General features: G+C 48.3%; 1 protein-coding gene across 2 annotated transcripts in view; it reads left to right on the top strand.

Annotated features, from left to right (window-relative positions):
• The window catches only part of LOC143215416 (zinc finger protein rotund), a 215,643-nt gene that overhangs the window by 101,232 nt on the left and 95,671 nt on the right, over nt 1-18,740 (top strand). For both annotated transcript variants that reach the window (XM_076437530.1, XM_076437529.1), the window contains exons 3-4: nt 9,622-9,690; nt 9,774-9,825. In XM_076437530.1, coding sequence (XP_076293645.1) covers nt 9,622-9,690; nt 9,774-9,825 — 121 coding nt within the window. The remainder of the gene's footprint in view (nt 1-9,621; nt 9,691-9,773; nt 9,826-18,740) is intronic.

Here is an 18,740-nt window from a genome sequence, read left to right on the forward strand (position 1 = left end):
TTCGAGACTTCGGTAGAGAATGTCGTCCAGGTTCCTCATCCGTCTTTCCTCATCCATCTTCGATGAAGAATCGAGACGACTCTGTTCTCTTTGCGTAAAATTACACCGCATCTCTAATTCTTTAGATGAATTTTAGAGGGAAAGTGAGAAATTCGTGACTTCGGCAGAGAATGTCGTCCAAGTTCCTCATCCGTTCCATCTTTGATGAAGAATAGAGACGACTCTGTTCTCTTTGCGTAAAATTACACCGCATCTCTAATTCATTAGATGAATTTTAGAGGGAAAGTGAGAAATTCGTGACTTCGGCAGAGAATGTCGTCCAAGTTCCTCATCCGTTCCATCTTTGATGAAGAATAGAGACGACTCTATTCTCTTTGCGTAAAATTACACCGCATCTCTAATTCTTTAGATGAATTTTAGAGGGAAAGTGAGAAATTCGTGACTTCGGCAGAGAATGTTGTCCAAGTTCCTCATCCGTCTTTCCTCATCCATCTTCGATGAAGAATCGAGACGACTCTGTTCTCTTTGCGTAAAATTACACCGCATCTCTAATTCTTTAGATGAATTTTAGAGGGAAAGCGATAAATTCGAAACTTCGGCAGAGAATGTCGTCTCCAGGTTCGAGCCAGGGGGACAGGTTCCTCACCCGTTCGTTCTCCCGGCCACGTGTGCGCTGGTAACCCTTGAGGAGAGTCAGAGTTTTGCCAGCTGCCAGCAATTTATCAGAGGCCCTCGGAGTCGGGTCGAAGTCGAGGACCTTGGCTCGTCGATCGCAGTTTCGTTCTGTCACGACTTGGAAACCCGACGCTGTGCTATGGCGCGGCTCTCTCACTCTCGAACGTTTCACCCAGTTCGATCGCTCGTCTGTTCCCGGAATCGGGGCTTCGGGACCCACCGGGTCGTCATCCCGGGTTTCTGTCATTAGTGCTCCGCTTGCCCGCTATAAGTCATTAAGACGACGACGAACGAGAGACGATCAGGTTCTTCGGGGTTCCACGGCTCCTAATGCTGTCTCTGCCCGGTTCCGCCGCGGAATTCTCCGACGATCCGGCCCCCCTTGCTACAAAAATGGCGGCGTCGAGTTAAATAGACCAGGAAGTCTTCTTTAATCTATTTTTAATATCTTTCATCCTCTCTCCGCTCGAATTCCGCCGTGGCCTGCCTCCGTGGAGAAAAGAATCATTTCGAAACTGTATTTAGTACGCTTTCATCCTATTCGGGTACCATTACATTATATTTAACCCCTTGCACTCGGAGCTATTCTAATTCGGAGAGCGAATTTTTCTTCCGACTTGAAATATTTCCATTTTATATGATTTTTATAATTTTATGGATATAAATCTGATATAATACGTCGTACAATACTTTCAGTAGTTTATGAAACTATGAAATGCGTTTAATAATTTATTGAAAACAAATATTTAATAACTAGACTGCAGATCTTTATGCAAAATAAAAAATGATTGCGTTGATGGCAAGACACAGGAGTGAAATAAAAATTTATAGCTGGAACCAATACGCTGATGTTTTTAAATCTTTTCAATATGTCCACTGCTTTAGATTGTGCTTAACCATTTTTCTGATAAATGCATAAAATCCGCAGTCTATTAATACTGCAACAAATATTTTGAATAATGAAGTTTAATAGGAGTTATTAGCGCCTTTAGGCCACGTCTCCGAAAAATAGCAAACTATGAGCAATTGATCGCTGTTTCTCTCAGTCCAGTAAAGAAACCATGCTTCCCCGTCCACCCTAAAGGCGTCTGCGAGAATTTTTGTTTTGAGAACGAAGCTCCAACGCGCGGAAAATTTGTCTATTAATTGTTCATCGAGCCGCGACTCGATTCAAGCCGCAAACGAAGCGCATCGAGTCGCATGATCGACGGAGAATGCGTCGGATAGGGATCGAGGATCCAGTGGAACGTTGATCCCGGCGGATAGTCGAGCTACGAGAGGCCCTTCGGGGGCATTAAGAATTAAGTAGTCCTTTTCAAACACTGGATCGTCCCATCAGCCGGCAAGACACAACATCGACGCACTTTGCCAGCGATGAAACGGGGGTCGGAACGCTTTTTATGGGGCCGACGAGTTTTTTCGAGGAACCCTGTGGATCTCTTGACGACCGAACCTGCACACGGAAAGTTAAGCACATACTCTTGTTGACTCTCGATACGGTTTCTCTACGAACGGGGGCAATGGGTTGCCATAGCAATCGTTCTTTACTGTTCTCCGAAACGGACATATCTTTCTTACCCCATCTTTAATTAATCTGGTGTTTCATTAACCCTTCGGAGACGATATCGGGAGACCATTTTGTACAAAATTTCACCCCCGTCTTGTTCAGAGAAATGTGAATCCGAATGTAGGGTGTTTTACCCTTGTGCGAGGCTTGTCCCCGTTGGATGGGGGTGGGAATTCATCCGGAGTATCCCCTGCTTGTAAGCGGTGACTAAAAGGGGTCGACCGCCGATCTTTAATCTTGCCCGACCGAAAAGTGGTCGGCGACCACGAAAGAATTCTTCGCAAAATTTCCATGGGGGTGGAGATCGAGAGAGAGAGAGAGCCTCGAGGTATGGCTGTAGGAAGGGGTGGCGGAAGAACGTGACGTTAACCGTGAAAGATTGACAGGAATTGAGCGGTCTAGCCTACTTCGGCGTCGAATCGATGTCGGCCAGATCGTTGTGGGGTAGGAGAAGAGAGAGAGACAGAGAGAGAAGCTCGAGATAAAACTGTGGTAGGGTCGACGGCCGATTATTTATAATCCGAAGATCTGCCCTTCTATTATTTTTTCATTCGTCATATTTTTCCAGCGTTCAACCAATAATCTTGTCCCATCAACGAGCGACTCTTTTCTTCGTTTCTTGTCCGCTCGGCTTGGCTGAATTCGCGATCAAGAGAAACGGAGAGATGCGTCTTTTGTTTCGGGACAGTTAATAAGAGGATTTCGCGAAGGGCTTGCGAATGTTTTTCTCCGAGGTAGATTCTTACGGATTCGAAATGTCTCTTCCGTTGGTACGCTCGGCGTTCTCGGCGAAAAATTGAAGCATCGCGGATTAAACAGCTTCCCTTTAATCCGGCGACAGGCGGGGGCGGGGGCGGAACACAGGACGAAGCACTTGTTTTGCGTTAACGAAGGAAGCATCGCGGGCGGTACGCGGCCGGAAAAGCGACGAGAGACTGCGGACGTGAAACAAATAAATGAAAAGGCAACAGAAGCGCCGGCAGGATACGCTGGGACGAGCTATCATATTCCACGGCAAGTGTCTTTAGCGGAATTAAATCCGCGAGCGAATTCCGAAAGTTTCCCTCGCCGCCGCGAGACTTTTACGCGCCGCTTTCTCGCCCGGCCCGTAACGAAACAATAAAAATCGGAGGACCGACTCGACGAAGGGTGAGAAACCAAGGAAAACTCTCATCTCTCTTTGCTACATAATAATCTCTCACTGCTTCTCTGTGCATGGGGATATTAAGGTCATCGTGTCGTTTCTAATTCTTCTTCGCGCACATAAACGCCTGTGGTTTCCTTAAATATTTCGAACAATATTTTCTACTTACGAGAGAGAGAGAGAGAGAGAGAGAGAGTCAAACGACCGAATGTGAGCGGACTGCATTCTTGATATTCTGTATGCAGTGTGAGTTTAAAAATGCAATGGACATATAAGGATGCTGTAAAAAATATTTACGACTTATATGGAGTACATGTTTCGAATGGAAGAGAGTGACAAGGGTGGTTCTCCAAATCTCGAGGTAGAGTTTCTGGGGTCGGATGAATTTGAATTCGAAATCCTAGCAACTCTTCGAACATGCAATCAGGAAGTTGATTGCTCTAGAAATCTACAGTGTTGTCGATCTCATCTGAAGGATGGGCGCTTAAGAGTAGACGCAAGTACGAATGGAGAAGGATAGGACTCCTAGGTTGGCTGACCCAATATTTAACCCGCGGCGTAAACTTTCACCGGCGAGTCTCTCGCTGGAAATCTCCGTAATCTTGGATCATTGTTCGTGGATCCCTAACGAATTTGTCGGGGAAAGCCGCGGGGGAAGCGGGCGCGTTTTATCGAGTCGCGGAGAAGTTTCCGGCAAGCAGCCCCCGCAGGAACGTCGTCGAAAATTATAGGGAGCCGAGAAATCTCGCCGATTCTCGGGATACACAAAGGGATGGTTGCGTCCCCTCATAGAGGGAGCAGGGTGAGGGTGAGAAGGGTGGCAAATAACGACAGATAAAGAAAGAGGGGGTGACGTCACGACGGGCGTCCGTTGGGCTAGGTCGCGACGCGGCCTCCTGCCTCCTCTGCCTCCACCCCCCGCGTTTCTCGTTTCTCGCCGCGAACCGCCTAACACACCCCCTCCGGCCGCCCTCCCCGGCATCTAGCAGCTCCTCCACCCTCGGCCGTCGTGCCGAAAAAAGCAAGGCTCGCAGAAAGGACGCCCGGCGTCGTGGCGCTCTTTGGCTGATCAATACACGCCGCCTCGTACGCGGACGGACGGTCACGCATGTGCACGGTGTGGGCCCCTCTTTCTCTCTGTCTCTCTGTCTCGCTCCTCCCTCCGTCTCCTGCTGGCTTTCTCTCCTTGTCTCTCCTCTCTCTCTCTCATCTCCCTCTCCTTCTCTCCCCGTTTTTACTGTTGATTTTTCTCCTTTTTCCTCCGCCGACCACCCACTTTTCCCGCCGCGCGCGCGTCTCTCTGTCTTCGTCCGGTTTTCGCCGCGCGTACGCCTTCTCCCCTTTTCTTCCACGTCCCCGGCTTCTTCGTCTCCTTTCTTTTTTTTTTCTGCGCCGCTTCAACCCCCTTGCCAGATCCTTCGCCGACCCCCTCCTCTCTCCGCACCACCCGACACCCACCGGACACCGAGAACGCGTGACTCTTGGTTCGAGAGCTTCATTTGGGGACCGGAATTCCTAAGATCGCGGTTTAACCCGCTTACAAAGTCTCCGGGCGCCAGAGATCTCGTTGCGTTCCAGCGTCCGATACACATCGTCCCCGAAACTGTTAAATGTTTTTCTTGAGACGGATTGATTTTTCCAAAGGGGTTCTCCCCAGTTTCATGCCCCGCCACCGTCGCCACAGTGGCGTACGTTTTCCCCGTTCGAATCGGCGCAGTCTTCGACTCCGGGTTCTCCTCCGATGTATTTTTCATCCGTCCCGTTGGCCACCCCTCTTTCCTTCTCTTGCGCCCCCCATCGTTCGATCCTTCCACGATCCTCCCCCTCCGCGTCTATCTTTCCACCCCTCGTTCCCCGGCCGAGCTTCTCCTCCTCCACCTCCTCCTCCTCCTCCTTCCTCCGGAGAGACTGGCCGATTTTTTCCTCCCGTTTCCTCGGCTCCGATATTTTTTTTACACCTCTTTGCCCTCCTCCTCCTCCTCCTCCCTCGCCCCGGACCGACGGTTCGCCCGCCACCCCCGCGTGCCCCTCTCATCCCCTCTCGGCCCAGGTTCGCCTCGAGCGCGCCCTCCTTCCTCTCTGTCTCTTTTCTCTTCTTTTTCATCCCCCTTTCTTGCTCTCTCCTTCGATCCGTGCGCTTCTCTCCCTCTCTCTCTCTCTCTGCTCTCCTCCCGTTGCCTCCTACACCCTCTCGCCTCTTCGCCCGCCGGCCTCTCACTCCCTTTCCTTCCCCGTACACCCTACTATCCTTGTGATTTTTTTCCCCGGCCACCCTCCGACGCCGGGCGTAGGCGTCCTTTTGCTATCGGGACGCTCTCTCGACTATCGGCCCGACCACCTACACCGACGTACGGAACAGGAGGCGGCTGAGGGGGGTGGCGGCAGCGCAAGGGGGTGGGAGCGGAAGGAGAGGGTGGCTGCAGCGCCTGGATGCGAGCTAAAATGTATTTTTTTTTTCTTCCCTTCTTTATCTTCGCTTCGAGCTGCTCGTGGTAGGTTGGATTACCAATCCGGGGATCGTGGAGCACGTTTTTCCATTTTTTTCCCTCCTTTTCGCTTTTTCCACCTACCCCTTCTTGCACGCGGGCGCGCTCGCGCGTACACACTCGCCTCCACGTATGCATGTGTACGTGAACCATCTACTACACGTGTGTACACGCTCGCCTGGACGTAAGGGTTGGATCGGACAGCCCTCGCCGCGTTCCCTGTCTATATAGAAAATTATCGACTTGAATTTTTGAAGAACCCGGGGTGTCCACGTCGGGGGTGGATCCGGGTGAATTGATCGTCGACCAAGGGCCAGCAACGTCGAACAGACAGTCGCCATTCTTCGCGGCGAGATAGGTGCGAAAATCGTCTGTGTCTCGGGCCGCGAAACCCTTATCGCAAATGCCAGCGAAATGTCAGAGGCTGACATTAGGCGGTCGCCTGCGCGGAGAGAGCCTGTCCCCAGGATCGAAACGCTTCAATTATTCGTCTCGCTCGTTTGGGAAGCAATCCCGAGCGTCGCGTGACCGATCACGATACCATATGCCAGGGGACGAGCGGATTTAAGGGATGATCCGCTCTCTTCCTGCTCGAAAAACCATTTCCGCCTGCGAGATAGGTGTTGCACCTTGCTCCGACGTCGCCCTAATTTTAAAATAGACGAAGAGCGTCGACTTCCGGTGCCCGAGAGCTGTTCCCACCCTCCGAAAATCCCCCACTCTGATTTTTATTCCGACCGTTCCCAAAAAGACTGAAAATCGATGCCCTTATTACTCCTCTTATCGCGTCTAACCCCTTGCCCTATAATATCGAGTTCCAGCAGCTTTAGATTCGTGAAAATCGCGTAGAGCAAGGGGTGGTTCAGTTGGAAAATTTGAAGAAGTAAAAGGGAACTTCGTATTGCAGTGGCGTGTACGTATTTGTCGTGCGTAGTCGACTAATTGCTTGCACAAATAACTTACAACATCATCATCCGAGAAGGCAACGGCGCTTTGGTAACGGCGACCAGAAAAGTTGCGCGCGCGTGTTGTATGCGCTAACGATGCAAATGGGTTAAGCAATTACTCGAGCGGAGCCATTAAAACCCGAACGAGTAACGAGAATAAATGTTGCGGGGTTCGGCGACGTCTTCATCCTCTAGTTGGAAAGCGTTCACGAGTTAAGACTCCGGGGGCAGAACGGTGAGGGAGGTATCTCGGTCAGGTCTCGGTTTCCCCGAAATTACCCCCGAATACCGGGACGATAGCCAAAGGGATTCCCTCGGAGAAATGGTGGAGGGAGAGCTATCGTCGCGTTAGGGCTCGCTTGACCAGCCTCGCCCCCCAAAAATGCATATCCCTTCGCGTTCTTCGAGTTTCTCGCAGGAATCGGATCGTTTCACGAGCCACCTGTAGAGCGACAGACGAAAGTATCGCCCTTTCGACGCCTTATGGTGTCCCTTCGCTTCGGTTTCTGGGTCGGCCCTGCACCCTCGGATTTACGGGGGCGTAAAATTTGGCCCGCGGAACGACGGTAATATCGATTTCCTCGGCGAGAGTGAGAGAGAGAGAGTCTGGTCGATCGTTCCTCCGTCTCGAGAACCTCCCGGATAAATGAAAAGTCCCTTCGCTCGCAGCCAGCCCTTCGGCTTCTCGAATTTTATCGACCGTGCTCGCTATTCTCTCAGCGAAAACGATCCTACGAGCCGGTTAACGTTTCCCTTCGAACCGATATACCAGTTTACTTCTGTTCCCCGACGTTTTTTTATTCGGATAATAAATTCTCCAACCCCTCCGGCTCCGTGGCAGAAAATAAACCGCCCCCGCGTGTTCCTTTACATATCGCGTTCCAGTCCTTCGAGGAGAATACGTGACCACACGCAAGGTCCTTCGAGTTGGAGGGTTGCGGAGGGTCTGGTCTGTGGTTTAGGGGGTCATGAGAAGGGAAACGAGGTCATCCATAGGCGTCCTCGGCGTCCGACGTCTCCGCGCTTCGCCGTTTACACTAACCCCTCTGCGAGTTCCCGACTCTGGGAACACGGCTCGGGGGATAGAATTTTCTCCGGGCCAGCAATTAGTGGATCGCTGAATGATTTAGCGAGAACAAATTCGAAAGATTTCGGGAACTCCCTCGTGGGGCGTTCGCTGTCCAGCGCTCGGAATTAAGGGTTTTATTTGTGACGCCCTTCGGGCCGGGCGGATCGAATTTCCGACGTAAATCTAATTTTCTCCTGGCCGTACGCTAAATCTCCAGTTTTTCGGGTAAATACTTCGACGACCGTTTCGAAGGGCATTTATTAAATATTCCGACGATATTTGAGACTCTTTCCTCTCGACTCTCACCGTCACTCCCACGCAACTCTGCCGGAGACAAGTCCGCGCGTAACAAGTTACGCCGGGAAACACCGTTCGAGGGTCGGGATTGTTTATCTCCGCAGAAGGCCGAGTGATGCCCAAGGTCGGAGGCCAGGTTCGCCACCCTTGTCTCTGTTGTGTCTAGACAGTGTTCCGAACCGCCCCCGCCACCCCCGTTTTGCCAGCCGCGACCCTCTTCGCCGCCCACCACTTCGAATGCCTCCCCCGGCATATCACACTCCACCACCTTGCCAAGCCGTGGCGAGGCCTCTCACCTACAACCCTTGCCGCCACCACGCTTGCCAATTATCGAGCTACCCTCGCTGCTTTTCAAGGTGCCGGTGCCCTCCAACGAAAACCATCGATTCCCCACCGACCACACCGAGGATTCCAGAAATACGACTTCTCGGGGACAATCGGCAACCCTTCATGGACCTTCCTCCGCGAGATAGTAATTTATAGCGAATCGATGACGAAACATATTGCTGCGAATGTCGAGCGTCGTCTTGGTGACGACGATACAAAGGGGATAAGAGTGATCCCAACAAAAACATCCTGTAAACAGGAGCCAAGTTTCTATGACCGTAAAAAGTTGTGAGATCAAACAAAATACGGCCAAGTTAAAAATTAGTTTAAAAGAACGCTATTTAATTTTTAAAGAGTTACGTGGAGGGCTAAATTATTCAAACTTGGCCGCTACCTAACGCCTTTTATGGTCATTGATTTAAAAAGTAACGGCCAAGTTTGAGTAATTTAGCCCTCCATGTAACTCTTTAAAAATTAAATAGCGTTCTTTTAAAGTAATTTTTACAAACGCTTTTTTCAGTATTGCAAGAGGTATTTCTAAGCTAACGAACTTGGTCGTATTTTGTTTGATCTCGCAACTTTTTACAGCCATAGTACCTAATGACGCCAGAAGAGCTGCGGCCCATTGCCGAAAATTTCAAGACACACGTTTGAGCCTCTGCATCGGCTCAAAGGGTGGCCACTTCGAAACTTCTTAAATACATGAATACTAAAGGTCCATGTTATGGTTGTTATTATTTGCTTTTTCAAAATTCGTCAACTTGACAGAATTATAATAAGAAATGATTAACTCCGTTATTTCTTGTCACCCTGTAATACGCCTTGTTATTGAAGCTAGGATGCCTCTAACCTGCAACAATGTTACACTTCAATTTGTTAAATTTATCCACGGAGATCGAAAGGCGTACTTAAACGGCACCTAATTCAGCCTTTTATGAACGCCCGAATTCGCACCCCTATTTTCACCTAACGTTGCCAGAGTCCTACCCGAAAGAAATTTTAGTTAATTCGGCCACGCAGCGATCTAATGCCGGCGTAAAAAGATCGGACATAGTTTTTCAGCGAAATGTTCGGAGGATGTAACGGTGCCCCCATGGTTTCTGTTCCAGCAATGCAACCCCCACGACAAGGAGAGCGACTACTGGGGCGGCGGACGGGGCGCGAAACAAGGTTACGAGGTGAGCCAGCCGGTCGCACATATTTTAACCGAATCGCCGGAATTTTCGCGGGCCCCGTGCTAATTCTACTTAGTGAAGCGCAGCACTTTCTGTTGCAGGCGAAAATGAACGCGGACCACGGCCAGCTGCAGAAGGGTGAGTGCGGCACGGCCGCTCTGTCTCTTTGCTTAATTCCGTCCCCCGGCTTAATTGCTCGAAAATTCCCGCGCTTCGCGGAGAAGCCGCGTAATTATGCGCGTTTCCCTTCCCTAACCCTCCCCACCATCCCCCTCTCTCTCTCTCTCTCTCTTTGGCCCTCGACCTTTCTCTCCGGACGGCACGGGGGAGAGCCGTTTCGGCCGTTGAATAAACGTCGAGCGCCGCGCAAATATTTACACTCAATACTCGATAGCGCTGCCATTCGCGGATATTGAAATAACAGAGGCGAACGCCGAACGGTGGCCCCACTTTTTCTAGTTTTCACCGGGAGGGGTGTGAATTTCATTTCGGTCTATCCTGCGGCGGATAGGGTTCGCTAACCGCGATCTCTAAACAGATGGAACTGCTGCCAGTCCAGCCTCCTGCAATTAGAAGGAATTAATCATTCACGCTCGAAGCTGTTTTCACTCGAGACTCCAAACATACCGTTCCATCTAGAATATCTTCTATACACGCGACTCTTTTTCATTTTTCCCGTTATCAAATCAAACGTATTTGCTTGATTTATCGAACCTGCAAACATTTAGCCGTGCAAGAATTGTTTCGGCTGAAAGTACAGTCAGTTTTCGAAAAATACCTCGATTTTCGCGGTGATTCTTGTGCGCGGAAAAATCGATGGATCGCGTGCGATCGAGCGGAGATTCACCGAGCGATCTCGCCTCTCGTCTTGCGAGTTTATTATTAGATAACGCAGCACCGGAGAGACCTTTGGCTGTCCAGAATCCGAGGCGGAGACGGACGAGGAAACAGCGGCAGAGAGAGAAAGAGGGAGACCGGGCCCGAAGCTGACGCACGCTACGTGTAAACAGTTCGTAAGGCCCGTTCGCTGTCGGAAACCGGTTGTGACTTTGCATCCGTGACGTAAGATCGTCGATTAGGATCGAATCAGGTGGGGGCAGGTGGAGGCCGGGCAAAAAACACGTGTGAACGCGAATTTATCATTCCGCCGTGTCCCCGCGCGTCAGGGTTTTTTTTTATTATTTTATTTTTCAGTGTGCCGCGCGCGCCGCTCCGTGCCCGGTTACCGGTCCCGGGGCTCTTTGTCCTTCGTTTTATACTTTCCTTCTTCCGCGTGTCGGAGCTTTTTGTCCGCTTTCTTCCCTCTTTTTCTTCCTCGAGCTGAAATGGGTCAAGTTCGCGGGCCACTCGAGAAACCCGACCGACCCGACCCCCCCTTTCCTCTCTTATTAAAGTTCGCGCGGCTGATGAATCCGATAATAAGCGAACCCCTGCGTGTCTCGCGGATCCCTCCGTCTCTCTCCTTTGACCCCGGAAAAAAGACGAGTCACAACTCGTTGCTCGCCTCGCCGTACCTCCAGTGCACTTGTTTCACCAGACAGTTGCTTCGTTATTTTCTCCCAAGCCGAGTGGCCCGCGATACCGCAAACATTCATTAAAGGCATTCGTTTGAACGCCGAGATTACTTTTGGAAGACGGTTCGTTCAAGCATCACGATCATTTGCGTAGATTGAGATATTTTTTTGGAGTCTCGTGTGTCTAGGTAACTTCCAGTGGGTCAACGCACTTCAGAAAATTTGTACGAACTGCAAAGATCTCGGGTTTTCCTTTCACTCCGGCTGCCACCAAGTCAACCGCCTTTTGCGAGCGCTGTTGCGAAAGAAACAAGGCGAGGGTTAATCGAAACGTAGAATCGAATCAGCTTCCCGTTAAGGCGGTAGATTCGCTTCCAGGATTGCAAGGGTACGCGATTCGCCTTCTCTCAGTAGTCAAAAACGCTGGATAAGAGATCGATCTAGGGCGCTATCTCCTTCAAAAGTCCTAGTTTTTCGTTTACGAGGCGTAATTTGCATTATTCTGCGTGTATGCTTACGAATAATGCAAATTGCGCCTCGTGAACGAAAAAAATAGGACTTTTGAGGGCGATAGCGCCCTAGATCGATCTTTTATCTAGCGTTTTTGACTACTGATAAACGTTAATCTTTTTTTTTACTATTGAAAAAACGTGTTTGTGTTATCGAGAAATGAGAAGGCGAGTCCCGCACCCTTGCAAACCCGGAAAAACGAGTCCACCCCAATAAAATTCGAGTGAACGGGGATCTTCGATCGATAGGTATAGAATGCAAGCCGAGAAAAGAAAAAAATCATCGCGAGCGTGTTACGAATGAAACGCGTGAATGGAGAACCGCGCGTCCCGTTCGTTCATCATCGGGATCGGCTCGGGGGAAAAAATGATCCGGTGAATGAGCACACAGGCGACTTTTTGCCCCGGTTCTTTTCACTTATCGGGTGAATCGGCGCTCACGGAGTTTGCTCTGCGCGTAGAGCGCAGAGAGCGGCGCGGGGACGCGACGGGGGAAAGCGCGTGTGTCTCGTAAATGGCCGATCGACACGACACGTCGCGCGTGCCATTGGCAGTGAAAAACATTTATGGAAACGTGCTTCACCTTTTACGAGTGAAGCCACCGGATTACTTAATCCCTTCGGGGAGACCGCGACGGGGAAAAGAATGACGGGGCTAGGTCATTGCCGGCGAGAGCCTGCTCCGCCTCGGGAAACTGGGATCGATGATTCCGGACACAGAATCACGCTACGTCCTCCCTCGATCGTTCCCGACAGGAACATCATCCCTCCGACTGCGGTGGCCCAGTATATTCTTGACCCGTAGCTAGGGACGGGATCAAGTACCTCGCAAACAGGTTCAAAACTTGATTGATGGAATTCGAACTCTCTATAAGTACTTCGAAAAAAAAAAATAGTACTCCCAAGTATACTCGAACCTTTGCCACGGACAGTTTCGAACCCTTTACAAGTACTGTGGTAAACGTAAATAATACTTGCAAGTATACTCGAATCTTTTTTGGTGGAACAGTTTCGAAACTGTCGAAATTTTTATGAATATCGTTACGAATTTTCGTATTCTTGCACGTGGCAACGTAAGGCTGCTCCGGCGCGGCGCACAGTAGGCCAAACCGACGAAATCTGTGTCAAAATCAAAGAGCTTTCGATAGAAATGAGGTAGAGCGATGAAATTTTTTTAAAATTAAAGTTTAAACTTGGCAGAATATGGGAAAAATAGGGAGATTATGGTACGAACGTTTTTTAACGTTGAGAAAATTCGTTAAACTTGCACAATTTCGAGAAAAATTGTGGTTTTTCCAATACCACGCGCGGAAAAAATTGTTTTTGAACATGCTCTACTTCATTTCCCGTAGATTTTTTCACGCTGATTTCAAATCTGGTCTCAAAATTTTTCTACGACCTCAGGATTGATCAAATTTTCTACATGCTTAACGAATTTTCTCAAGGTTAAAAAAACGTTCAAAAAAACAATCAATCAAAGTTCGAACCTGTTTGCGAGCTAATTGATCCCATCCCTATTAAAAACAATGAGATGAAAATACGTAGACACAAATATTTCTCTCTCCGAATAAATTTATATAATTCAATGAGAATGTATTCTCGTTGGCGAGGCAAATAAAATTGTCAATAATTCTCATATTGGAAAGAGAAAAATAATCTTGTTCGCATGATTGTACATTCTTTATGTAGCTTTCAATTAAATAGGGAAAAGCTTTATTATTATTCAGATAGTCTTGCCTACCTACTAAAAAATTAAGTCCCCAGAATCACGTACATTAAAGCGAAGGATCAGCCCATTACTGCGGCACAGAAATCATTGGTAATGTCCCCAATACTGCGGTGTGAATTGCATTACGATGAGCAACGAGATTCGCTTTAACCTGACGTCTTAGGTAAGGTACATCATCTGGTAGACGATGTAATCTTGGAACGAGTCATGTTCTCTGAAGCAGGGCATGAAAACATGATTTCTTAAACTGATTAGAAAAAATTCTGGACGTTTACATGCCGGGACCTGTTGCCTAAATCATCGGGCATTATGTGGACTATGTTGTTGGGAATATTTCTGGGGGTAGTTTTCCGAGGAGAATCGTCTAGCAGAAAGCGAAACGAGCGAGGCGCGCGCACGTTCGAACGAGGCTGCTTAACATATTCATCATTCCCGGTTGGAAACACCGTGTTAACCACCTGTGGCGACACGGAGAGCCGAGAAAATAAAGCTCGGCCGGCTATCACGGCGAGCAAACAACAAGAGAGAGAGAGGGAGAGAAGAGTCTCGGCGAGAAGAGGATCTCTCCGCAGCTGCGGATCACGCATAGGTGAAAGTCGTTATCTGTTACGTTAACGAGCGGCCAGGGCGTCATGGGATCGGCAGAGGGCCGCGAAGGAATCGCTTCACGACCGGGAATTACCATGGTCGAAGCCAAAGGGTCATTAGAGTCGGCCGTTCGCCGCGATTACGTTTCGTGTAACGGAAGTCGTGACGAAACTTCTCTCGGGGAGAACGCACGGTGACATTAACCGTCGCGTATTGACACTGACAGCCTTTCGATAGCACACAGGCTGGCTTGCTTATTCTTCTGGAGTTGCGAAACGGTCCATGGAAAAAATAACAAAACAGTGAGTCGGTTGAAAAGGCAATCTACTGATTGAAAATTGTATAAATACAGCGTTCGAGTCCGTGTTTCATGAAGAAACGTGTTCGAGTTGCACAAGCCGATTTTGACGAGACTTCTGTGTGTGAGAGAGTCGGACTCCTTGGGGGGGGGGGGGGTCAGATCAGTAATTTTGCCTAAATCGTATTTTTAAACGAGGGATTGAGCGGCGTAAATGGTCGTTACAATTGCTCGTTAGCGGAACAGGGTCGATTCGATCCGGTAACGTCGCACCCGGAAGATCGAACGCGTTAAGTAATGACTCAATCGGCGGATCGGCCTCGACCCGTCATTATTATCGCCTCGCGTGTCTCGAATTCGAATCCCAGGAACATTTTCATTCCGGCCCGGCCGAGATCAGCCCTGGAGCGCTCGCGTAAACGTTCCCCGACTATTCCTTAATGCTCGGATCGCATGTCGCCGAAATTCCGGTCTCTCGAAAGAGGGCCTGATTCCGGCGAGAACGTTGCTCTCGCTCCCTCTCTCTCTCTCTCTCTCTCTCACTTTCGGTTTGCTTCGCGCGGCAAATCATGGGATCGCGAGAGAACAGCGGAAACGAGAGAACCACGACAGTTTCGATGAAGTAATTGGCCGCGAGGACCGACGCGCGACGCGACGCGTTTCGAAACACACTCACGCGCGTTTCTCTCTAATGAAGATAAATATCGAAGCGGGAAAGTGGACGAAGATCGACTTCGATCCACACGATCTACCGTTGATATCCCGCACTTTCGTTTCCGGCCGGGAATTGCAGGCTAATGAATCGCTTCGCAGCCTGTCAACGAAGTTAATGGCATTGATATGCGACGGTTTGAATGGCGAGAGAAGACATCTGCGGGGATCTCGAATTGATGGCGAGTTGTTCCGAAAGACGTGGTTGGTTCCACAATTTTTAGAGGACTTTGCGGAGATTGTGACAGGCTGTGCAATTTTTTGGAGGACTCTGGAAGGACTCTGGTGGGTTCAACAAATTTTTAGGAGGACCTCCGGAATACTCTGATAGGTCCCAGAATTTTTAGGGGAACTCTGAAAGACATTGAGGGGTTCTAGAATTTTTGGGAGGACCTTGAGAATACTCTGATAGGTCCCAGAATTTTTAGGAGGACTCTGGAAGACTTTGAGGGGTTCTAGAATTTTTGGGAAGACTTTGAGAAGACTAGTAAGTCCCAGAATTTTTGGAAGGACTCTGATAGGCCCCGTAAATATTTAGGTCACTTTGGAAAGTCTGGTAGGCTCCACATGTTCTTAAGGGCCGGTCGAGCAGAAGCGCAGCATAAAAGTGGCGTCCATCGTCGACTATTATTTAAAGCAAGCAGCGAGGATAGAACAGCACCGAGAGAGCAGATCGCTCGCGGTTCCTCGGGGGTCGTGGCGGCGAGTAAATTCCAAGGGAATTTACGGTGGAAAAAGGGCTCGTTTCCGCGGGCCATGTTTCCGTGAAGCGACGTGTAAATCGACTCGTTCTTCATCGGCGGAACGGGACGTCGTGATATAAAATCCAGGAACGACATCGTAAAACTTGGCGCCCGGACGGTAAAATCTCTGGAAAAGCCATCAAACCGAAACGGCGGCGGCGGCGGCGGCGGCGGCGGCTAGAAGGAAAAAAATAGCGCGTCGGGGGATACGATGAGGAGGTGGAGAGAAGGGGGTGGGGGAACCGTAAAAACACCTGAACTACCGATCATCGAAGCTAGACGATCGCCAGACGGTGTGTCTGCCGACCGAGAAAACCTTCTCTCAACTCCACGGAATTCCTGCTGTAAAAGACCAAGAAAAAGACCGAGCGAACACACCGCCCCGCGCCGCCGCCGCCGCCGCCGCCTGCCTCTTTCTCCCGTCAAGAATCTCGACTTTCTCCTCCCTTCGGACTCCGCGCGCTAATCCCGTGGCTCAGTTTTTCATTAAACGAGCCGAGGTAATCCCCTCGTCTCGGCCGTTTGATTTCCTAAGGATTCAAATTCTTCTGAATCCACGGCACGCCATATTGCACCGCGCGACGCCACGCCGCCGGGAACTTCGATCTTTGAACTTGGCTGCAGCAGCCGCCTCTCTAACCTGTCGAGCTCGATTCCTTATTCATAACCCTGCGGATCGAATTAAAAATTCAACAGTGCATTTACAAGGCTGATTCCACCTTGTAACGGGTGGCGCGGAAAAGTCAACGCGACGGAATTTTCGAGGAAACCACCTCTGAAAGTTTCTTTTTTTTATCGATCCCGATCAAGCCGACATCCACTCCACGAGTGGAGTCGGTGCGCCACGCACAGACACGGCGCGGCGGCGAGGCATTGTTGGCCATTAATCGATCAAAATTTTAATCATGATTGATTGATTAATGTATACGATTAAAAAAAGGAATCGTCGAATAATCGGCGATCGATTCAATCGATTGATGAAGTTAATCGTCAATCGTTGATTAAATGAAGGAATCGTCGAATAAATCGGCGATTGTTTCAATCGATTGATTTAATCGTCAATCGTTGTTTAAAAAAAGAAATCATCGAAAAAAAACAAAAGCACTTAAACAGAATTTGTATTATGGACCAAATGACAATACACCTAAACTCAGTTTACATTTTTTTCAGTATTCATACAGTTCTGATTACGTGTTTCATTTCGAAATTTCAGCAATAATCATTGATCAATTATCCAATTGACGATTGATAATCGTTAATCGCAATTAACGACTAAAGTAGAAATTTAATCGTTAACCGCAATTAACAACAATTCAAACTAGATTATAGGATTTACAGTGACTCCCACTAATATTCGGACACTCTTAAAAACCCCATAACATCTTTAATATTAGAATATATTACTTGCAATTTTTTGAGAAGTTAAAACAATTGGTTTGCTACACAACGTGACAACATTTTTTGAGAAAACTGCATGTTGTCGGAATCGCAGAGAAAATACTGAAAGTTGTATTTTTCTACATTTTTATGTGGGCTTATATGGAAAATTTAGAAAACACGTTTCGTAGATCTGTATCAATTAAACGTATTCTAAAAATTTCATCAATATCGGTCGACGTTGCAATGAGCAACAAACGTTTAAAGATGGTAAAAATTGCAGTTTTTCACGATTTTCGGCCTCCAACTGCAGTAATTCTAAGGATTCTTACATGTTTCAATGCCTGTCGTTATAAACAAGTTGTAAGATGCAACTTTTAGTATTTTCTCTACAATTCCGACCGAATGTAATTTTTGAAAAAATTTCTTTGCACATCCTGTAGTAAACTAGTTGCTCTAGCTTCCCAAAAAAGTTCAAATCACATAGTCCAATATATGTATAAGATGTTATGGTGTGTTTAAGAGTGTCCGAATATTAGTGGGAGTCACTGTACCTATTTACCAGGAAAAGGTCATGAAAGTAAATTCGAGTGGCTCAAAAAAATAATGCAATTTAATCGATGAAACTTTTAAAGGCGATATTTCTTACAACCACAGACATATTAGAATACTTTCTTTTACTTTGTTCGCTCCATTCCTGCAGAAATGAGAACGGTGCCGTTGTAATTATCGAGCAGCATGCAACGTTGCTGCAAGGTGAACGTGGCAGCTCCGAAACTTTCGATTTTCGACAATACGGGGAAAAATCTGCCGGAATCGCGAGGGAAAATCCGCTTCCGCGAAAATTCCATCGTGTCGCAGGATCGAAGGCAAGAAAAGGGAAGAATTTCCGCGGAGCACTCTCTCTAATGAAAATCCTTTTGAAATACCGAAGGAGTCCTCCTCTCTCGGCCCCCGTCGTTCTAGCCCCCACCTCGGGCCGCGCGGCCTTCGAAATCACGGTGGAACACGGTGAAAAATATTTTGGAGAGGAACCTGGCTCGACTAGTGGTCTAATAGTTGCCCGGTGACATAACGACCTTGCCAGCGATGCATCTCCTTTCTGCTTCGGACAATGGTCGCCCGAGGCGTTCGCTCATCGACCAAAATGTTTGCGTCGCGGAGAGAAAAAAAAAATGAAACATTAAAGGCCGACGAATACTCCGGCTCTTTCTTCTGGCTGATTTGTTTGTCCGGGAGAAGGTGAAAAGTACTCTGTTTTGTCACTCTGTCTCCGTCTTCGTCTCTGTCTCCGGCTTGAAAGTCTTTTGGCGGTGACCCTGACGCTGGAAATTAATAATAAGTAGACTGCGGTTCTTTATGTAAAATAAAAATGTTTTGCATTAATTGTGGGAAGCAGGAATAACATAAAAATTGATTTCATTCTCCTTAACGACTTTGATATATTAGAAGCAACATTTCCACATTCTTGAATTTTTAAAATCTTTTTTTGTTTTATATTTCGCCCAATCAATTTCCTCATAAAGAAATCCGACAGGATTTAGTACGATATTGATTTATTATCGATCTACAAAAGTTATTACTA

Source organism: Lasioglossum baleicum, chromosome 13, assembly GCF_051020765.1.
Source record: "Lasioglossum baleicum chromosome 13, iyLasBale1, whole genome shotgun sequence".
Lineage (NCBI taxonomy): Eukaryota > Metazoa > Arthropoda > Insecta > Hymenoptera > Halictidae > Lasioglossum > Lasioglossum baleicum.